The sequence below is a fragment of the Camelus bactrianus genome, chromosome 6 (assembly GCF_048773025.1).
Source record: "Camelus bactrianus isolate YW-2024 breed Bactrian camel chromosome 6, ASM4877302v1, whole genome shotgun sequence".
NCBI classification, from domain to species: Eukaryota; Metazoa; Chordata; class Mammalia; order Artiodactyla; family Camelidae; genus Camelus; species Camelus bactrianus.
The window spans coordinates 33,128,035-33,137,152 of record NC_133544.1 but is presented as its reverse complement, the minus strand read 5'-3'; the positions used below and the strand labels follow the sequence as shown (position 1 = coordinate 33,137,152).

Here is a 9,118-nt window from a genome sequence, read left to right as displayed (position 1 = left end):
CGGATTAGCAGTCAGCTACCTCAGTATTGTTAATTAAGGATTTTATTGAAACATGTTTTTGTGCATGAGTTTTTAAGATAAAATTATGAGATTTTTCATTAAAACTACAATATCAGAATGATCATAAATGGTGTCCAAAGTCAGTTTGAACCTTAGAGAATTTCTTCAGCATCTTCTAAATTACTAAAAACAGTACTTATTTAGAATAAAATGCTTCATAGGGAAAGACTGCTAGAATGAAAATCCTACATATATTTTATAAATCTCTATCAAACAATACAGAAACAAATGCACTAAAGGCAAACAAAACAAAACACCCTTCAATACTGAATTTGACTTTTATTTTAAAATACATTTAGCATGGAACTATCATAGGACAGAAAATAATAAATCACAAAGAAATGGAATATTTTCAAACACCTTTTAAGCTAGATATAAAAATTAATAAGATAGCATAGACCCAAATTATGGGAAATAGTCCCTAAAATTCGATCCATCAAATACATTTTGAAAGAAAAGTTCTTTGCACATTTTCCAACGTACCGGTATGTTCCTAAGTGCCTTTGTTTCCTTTTAACTAATAGGTAAAGTCTAAAATTTAGTTGCTTTTCTTAAAATTGTCAGATTCACTATTGGTAAAAATTACCATGTCCGTATATTCTCAATTAGAATTATAAAAATATGAGCTCAAATAGTTATGCTGCCCAAAATAGACACATCTTAAGTTGATACTTCTGGATAATCAGACAGATATTGCACTAAGTCAGTAATTCCATACCTGATGCTCATTTACATGGAAAGTTAATTCTCTTCTTTATGAAAAACTTACTACAAATAAACTGAATGTTAACCTAATTACGATCATACTTCAAAGTATAAAGGCACAGACAGACTAAAGGATAGTTTAATACTTAACACTCAAATTATCCACCATGAAAATAATAAAATAAAATTTAAAAAAAGGATCTAAAATACTGAGTTTTAAATCTTATAATTTACCTTAACTAGCTAATAAATGGGTATTAAAAGTTAACACTTCTAAATCCAATATTTTCTAAATAATTTAGAAAAATGGTTTGTTTACATATGAAACATGTGCATTGTCCCATCTATAAATTTCAATTACCTTTCTATTCACTGGAAATATCTACCTGCAATATAAACAATCAAGACAATGTACAAAAAATATATCTTGTTCCTGTAACTTACAATGCACAGAAAAATACCTACAAAAATGGAAATATTTATCCATTTAGGTTCCCAATAAATTAGTGAGAAAGTTCAGCCTATTCCACATTTCTTTCTAAACAAAGGCTAAAGAATTGAAGGGGTTTACTTCTAGCCCTGTTAGCTTGACAGATATTTTTTTAAAATATTTGCCTGATTATGTAACTTAAGATAAAGTTAGCATCTTATTTTTATATCACAGTATATATGGCATTTCTTAATTCAGCAACAGAAAGGCACAATTAGCAAACAATAAAATTCAGTACCTGAATCATTAAACTAAAGAACAACTGCAAATAAAGTACATTCAACACAGCGTACAGAACTGGGGGGGAGGATCCAAAAACTAATTTTTCTGAAAATTTGGTTCATTAAAAATGCCTCCCATGTTCAACATCATGGGTAACATGAAAGGAGATGGCAGTGTAAAAAGAGGCAGTAAATCAATATGCGGTAGTATATGGAATTTTGTTCTAGTAATTATACAATTTGATTAGGAAATGGCTCCCACAGTAAATAAACATTAAATATACCTATTAATAACAACATACCTGTATTAAGTCCAAATACACAGGCACAACTGTTTGCATATTATTACTGATTTTATAATACACCCCATAGTTTAAAAAAAGTAGGAATATTATTTTACATATAACATATATTAGATACATAATTGTATATTATGTTCCTTAATATATATTATATATAACTTGAATCCAAAACAGCACAAAACTGTCCAAATATTATATGAACATTCTAAATGGATACTTTTCTCAGTGTTAAAACAACTCAGCTCGCCTAAAACAATAACTGGATGTGCAATGATAAAATGCACTGACTCTTATGAATTTACTTAAATAATTATTTAAGTTAAATTCCTGCAAAAGCCTAACTCTGATTTGGCTTTTAACTAAAATATGGTTTTAGATATCAGTAACTGATACACTTCTTTCTTGTCATAAATAATATCTCTCCATCAAGAGATACCAATAAAGAAAAATATGTAAGGAACCAAAAATGTGATAGAGAAACCAACCATTCCATAGGTAATATACCGATAAGGAAGTTCAACTTCCATGTGCTGTCTTGCTTTTCGAATATCACTACATGGTATGTTGAAGACTTTACAGGCTAAAGGAATAGTGATCTTTTTCATTGTGTCTCTGACCACTAAGACAAATACCATCCCTATGAGGATCCGCAATATGGCTTTTCCAAACAGAGTCACAGAAATGGGGGGCCTGGCTAAAGGTAATATATCCAGAGGAGGATCTAATATTAGACCCATTTTATAGGTAAAATGAGATCCACATGCAATTCCAGCACCACTTCCTAGAATCTCAGCTGTGTCTCCTCGGGACGTACTCCAGGTGTCAAGAGTGAAAGAAAAGATCCCCAAGGCTAAATGAAGCCCGATGATGATTAATGGAGCGTATTTGTGAGTTTGGTTGAAGCTGTCAATCAGTTCCACAAATGGATAGAAAATAGCTAAGATTAAAATGGTATATAGGAATCCAGCAATAATATCCTGAGAAAAGAGAAAAGTAGAGTTGTTTAGTATAATACTATTTTGGGCATTTAAAGAAATATATATATTTCACATTTCAAATATTAATAAATGTAAGTTTTTAAAATATGTCACATTCTTAAAGTAAATTTTAGTAATTAACCACATAATAGGTACTAATAAGTGTTTTAATAATACTAAAAAGATTTACTGATAATAAAGTTATTGTTTTCATAGTTCTACCCTTTTATAAATTAATACATATATGCTGTATGGAAATTTATATTCAAATCCTGAACAATAAACTATGCTTATTCTACGTAGTTGTGATTTCCGGAACAACAATATACAGTTGACCCTTGAACAACATGGGTTTGAACTGTGTGGATGCAGTTATCTGCTGATTTTTTTTTCAACAGTGAATAGTACAGTGTTGCACAATCCCTGGTTGGTTGAATCTGAGGATGCAAAATCCCCAATAGGAAGGAACGACAGATAGGGTGGAACAGAGCATATGGAGGACAGGCTAATTATAGCCGATTTTTTTTGACTGTGCTGACCTCTGTGTTGTTCAGGGATCAACTTGTGTACTTTTCAAAGATTTCCTCTTCATGCATTTAATATAATAATCACACATTTAAACATATAATTATTTACATGATTAAAGAGGATACAAAGCCTGTTTTGTATACAAAGTACTGAACAAGTACTGAGTACCTACATGTGCTTGGCACTATTTTAGGGACTAAGGATACACTGCTTAAAAAATGAGAAGATTCTTGCTGCCATAGAGCTTACATTTTAGTGGGAATGACTGACAATAACCATGTGAGTTAAAAAGAGGATAAATATTATAATTTCAGATTGTTATAAGTGTTATGAAGAAACTAAAACAAGACAACAGGATAGTATGATGAAAGACCCTATACAGTGATTAGGGAAACTTGTCTGAGGAGATAACACTTAAGCTAAGATCTGATTCCAAAAAAGAGTCAGTCCTATCTTTAGATCTAAGACATAGTGTTTCAGGTAGAGGGAATACCAAGTGCCATGGCACTGAGGCAGAAAAGGGCCTAGTGAGTTCAAGGAGCTGAGAGAAATCCAGTGTGGCTCAAATAGTGAGAAAGAGGGATGTGATGTGAAAAGAAAGAGACAGGCAGAGGTCAAATCACATAGGGAGGGCCCTTGTAGGCTAGGTAAGAAGTTCAGATTTTATTTCAAATGTGATAGAGAGCCACTGAAAGATTCCAAAGTAGGAGTGTAACATAATCTGATTGGTATCTACAAAAGAACACACCACTGCTGTGTCGAGAATAGATGACAGGGGTAAAGTATGGAAGACAGGAGACCACTGGAGACACTAGTGGGAGGCCACTGGAGACACTAGTGGGAGGCTACTGTAGTGGTTCACTTTATATATGGTCCTTATCCACATAAAGAGAAGTACATAGATGGATTTAGTAAAATATTTTAAGATTAGAATTGACTAATTTCAATTTGATGATCTGAATGTGAGAGAGAAGCAAAAGAAAAAGGAAAAAAAAATGACTCCTAGTTTTAGGTACAAACAATTTCCTTTCTGAATTGGAATGACATGAACAAAATTGTTCCAGAACTTCCACTTTAAAACAAACAAAATCAAACCCTGGGATCTATTCTCCATCACTGAAAATTTTATCATGAGTTGCTTATATTCACTGCCTTCACTTCCTCACTTCCTATTTTTTTCCTAAACTTATCACTGCACTGAAATCACTCTTTTCATAGATACTCGTGACTTTTATGCTGCCAGAAACAATGGTTACTTCTCAACAGCATTCAGTACAGTTAAGGAACAGACTAATTGCTTAATGTTTTTCTGTCTTAAAACTTTTATTATGTAATATTTGGTACATAGAAAAAGATACGTAAAGTATATATGAAATTATAAAATGAATATCTATGAAATCACTGCCCCCCAAAAGAACTATAATTTATCAGTACTTTGACTCCATTGGTATGCTGTTTCCCAGGTCTGTCACTCTGCATAAACCTGAGTACTGGCTGAATAAATACCTGCTTTTAAAAACTGTTTTATCATATATCTCCCAACAAAATATTCCCTAGTTTTGCTTCTTTCTGAGCTTTATAAAAATGTTAGACAGTATGCAGTCTCCTTTTTACACTTAACATTTAGCTTTTAACATTAATTCATTATCTGTAGCTACAGATCATTCACTTTCACAACTAAGTAATATTTTGCTGTGTGATTATACAGTTTATCCATTTTCCCACTGATGGTCATTTATGTTGTTTTCAGGTTTTGGATAGTTCATTGGTTATAGTTGAGCTTGAATGTTTTCTTAATTGGTATATATTCTGAAGCCAAACAGGAATATTATAAACAATGCTACTATGTTCTTTCTTTTAATGTTCCCTGTCATGGATCTATGAAAATTTCTCTAGGACATATGCCTAGGAATGGAATGGAAGAATCAGAGGATATGTGCAGGTTCAATTTTACAAGGCAATAAAAAAATTTCCAAAATGTTTATAGACATTTGCATCTCATCAGTTGTTGGTATTTTTGATGTTTAATTTGCATTTCCCTAATTATGAATTAAGCATTATTTCATAAGTTTATGGGCTATTCTTTTTCTGTGCAATGTATATGTGTGTCTTTGGGGCAACTGTTCTTTTGGATTTTCTTTTTCTTGCTGATTTACATAATTTCTTTATATAGTCTTAATACAAGTCCTTTATGAACAAAATCTTTTATAAATGATATGTGCTGTCAGCATCTTTTTTGGAGTTTGTGGCTTGCCCTCTCATTTTCTTTATGGCACCTTCTGATGAACCAAAATTTTAAATTTTAAAATAGTCATATTTAAATCATTATTTCTTTTTTTAAGAAAGCCTTCCCTGCCACAAGATAATAAAGATATGCTATTCAAAAAGTTTTAAAGTTTGTCTTTTACATTTAAGACTTCAATATACTCAAAATTCATGACTTTCTCTCTCTGTGCAGCAGTTCAGTAGAAACTCTGTCATGGATTGGCAGTCAACAGTACAATGCTTAAAAAATAGGTAAACAACAAGGACCTACTGTATAGCACAGGGAACTATATTCAATTTCTTGTAATAAAATGTAATAGAAAAGAATCTGAAAAGAAATTATGTATCTATATATCTGGCTATATATATATATATGTATGTATATGTGTAACTGAATCACTTTGCTGTACACCTGAAACTAATCCTGTAAATCAACTACATTTCAGTTAAAAAAAAAAAAGTACAATGCTTGAAACCACTGTTCTAAATAACATCCAATTCCAAATTAGAATACAGCGGAATACAAGAATAGCTGCAGAAGGTACAATTACTGAAGAGATTAAGAACTGAATATTCATCTGAAACTTTTTGAAGAAATAGATTGTTCTGTTCACCACCACCTTCCGAAGTAGCTTGGTATACTGTAGACACTCAAATATTTGCTGAATGGATGAATAAATGAATCCTTTACAGGAATTTGTTTCATCTATTTTAACACAATCTAAATTCCTTGTAAATGAACATCTTTACTGAGTTTCAACAATTCACTGTATTATAGATATCATTAGAAAAACCTTTAAAAATCTACTTCTATGTAGAACAAATTTTCGCTGGTACTTCTCTATTCTATAGTATGAAGTGACGGTATTTAAAACTTTGTGTTCTCTTTATATAAATGACTCATACAGTAAGTTGAAGGAAGATATAATCAATTAACAAAATGTTTATGAAAGCATCAACTAAGGCAATAAATATTCAAACTTCTTGTATTCAAACTTCTTAGGACATATAAAGCATTTCATATCTGGCTTCTGCCTATCATTAAGCTTCGTTGCCAGATCCCACAGTGAGTTTATAGGCTCTCATCTTGGAATTACCTTTCCCACCTACATTTTAGGCAAACTATTACATATCCTTTGAGATTCTGCTCAGACATCTATCTCCCTCATAAACCTTCTCCTCCTCCCCCATAAGGGATTTCTTCCTCTTTGCTCCCAAAGCATCTTCTACATACTTGCTATGGCAGTAATCACATCGTTTTTCATTTTTTGCTTATCTGTTTCTCCCAGAAAACCAGAGGTTCACAACCCTTGCTGCCCATTAAAATCACTACAGGAAATTTACAAAAGTATTGATGCCTGGGCCATTTCTCAGAGATTCTGACTTAACTGAATTGAAACAGCACTGGGGCATCAATATATTTTTTCAAAAGCTCCCCAGAGATTCTATTGTGCAGCCCTGGTTGAGAATTACTGCATTACATATCTATATTACCTATTACATATTTAGACTATGATTTCTCAAGGGCAAAAAAATATCATATATGTATATTCCTAGTGTCTGGCACACAGTGAGCTGGCAATATTTGGTTAGTTACATTAAGACAGCTAAAGTAATTCTTTGGACTTGTTACATATACTATATAACTTTTTTTAGCCATTATTTTGTAATAACTTTAATTTTTTTCCAGTTTTATGTAAAATTATTACAGTTCAACTGCACATACACTTTATATTGCATGTAAATACATATAAACAGAATACTGCACATTTTTTTGGTTTTCATATATGTACTAATGATTATTTCTAAGAACAGATTGGATCTTTAGCTTTTTAAACTTAGTTATCAAAGGAATAAAGCCAACTACAAAATAAGAATCAACAGAATGCAGTAATCCAATCATAAAGACAGTCAAATGTGCTTACACATATTCAAGAAATCAAAATAATAATTAGTTCATTTGTCTATGGCCATACCACCCTGAACGTGCCCGATCTCATCTGATCTCGGAAGCTTAGCAGGGTCGGGCCTGGTTAGTACTTGGATGGGAGACTGTATAATCTGGCCTAATAAGAACTTTGTATAAGAAATAGATGAGACATATTTTTTTTAAACTTAGGCTAAAGACATTTTCCGGGAATAATAATACTTTCCGTACTAAAAACACTGTTCTAATACTTCACATTTATTTTCACATTTAATCCTCAAAACCACTTGACAGCTTGTGTTGGACAATCTCCTCTAGCTCTGCTGTGACCAGAATAAATATCAAAAGTGCCTTTTTCCCTTGTTGTTTATTTTATGTATAGTAGTTTATGTCTGTTAATCCTATACTCCTAATTTATCCCTCCCCTGTCCCTTTCCCCTTTGGTAACTATAAGTTTGTTTTCTATGTCTGTAAGTCTGTTTCTGCTTGGTATGTAGATGCATTTGTATTGTTTTAGATTCCACATATAAATATCATAAAATATTTGTCTTTTTCTGTCTGATTTACTTCACTTAGTATGATATTCTCTATCCATCCATGTTGTTGCAAATGGCAATGGTTCATTCTTTTTTATGGCTGAGTAATATTCCATTGTGTGTGCACGCACACACACACACCTTTATCCATTCATCTGCTGATGGACACTTAGGTTGCTTCCAAGACTTGGCTATTGTAAACAGTGCTGCTATGAACATTGAGGTGCATGTATCTTTTCAAATTAGAATTTTTATCTTTTTGGGATATACGCCCAGGAGTGGGATTGCTGAATCATATGATAGCTCTATTTTTAGTTTTTTAAGCAACCTCCATACTGTTTTCTACAGTGGCTGCATCAGTTTACATTGAGGGTTCCATTACCCTCCACCTTCTCCAATATTTACTTTTTGCAGACTTTTTGATGATGGCCATTCTGGTGGGTATGAGGTGAACCTCACTGTGGTTTTGATTTGCATTTCTCTAATAATTAGCAATGATAAAAAAAAATAATGATGAGCATCTTTTCATGTGCCTGTTGGCTATCTGTATGTCTTTGGAGAAATGTCTATTTAGGTCTTCTGCTTATTTTTTGATTCAGTTATTTGGGTTTTTCGATATTGAGCTGTATGAGCTGTTTGTATATTTTGGAAATTAACCCCCTGTGGATTGCATCACTTGAAAATATTTTCTCCCATTCCATAGGCTGTCTTTATGCTTTGTTGATCAGTTCCTTTGCTATGCAAAAGTTTTTAAATTTGATTAGGTCCCTAAATTTCCAACATTTAAAAAAAAAAACATGAGGTCTTTCATGAAAACTCATTGATAATAAAATTTACCTAAGAATTCTGGTTAATTGAATTTTACAGTAATTACTCAAAGACCCCACAAGTGACTCAAATTCTGACCATACTTTTGGATATGGAGACCTCAAACTGTGTAACTGTCAAACCTTTATTCTTCATACTTCATATTTCTTCATATTGCCAAATAATTTCACTTTATGAGCTTATGTTCCCTTATTTTGCTGTCTTGCCGTTTCTTCCCTACCTTGTAATTAACAGGACAAGTCTTAGGGAATAACTATGGGATTTTTGGCCACTAAGACA

General features: G+C 32.3%; 1 protein-coding gene across 1 annotated transcript in view; it reads right to left on the bottom strand.

The window, feature by feature from the left end:
• Positions 1-319: 319 nt before the first annotated feature.
• Positions 320-9,118, bottom strand: part of SGPP1 (sphingosine-1-phosphate phosphatase 1) — a 33,972-nt gene continuing 25,173 nt past the window's right edge. The window contains exon 3 of the mRNA XM_010962253.2: positions 320-2,755. Coding sequence (XP_010960555.1) covers positions 2,204-2,755 — 552 coding nt within the window. The 3' untranslated portion in view covers positions 320-2,203. The remainder of the gene's footprint in view (positions 2,756-9,118) is intronic.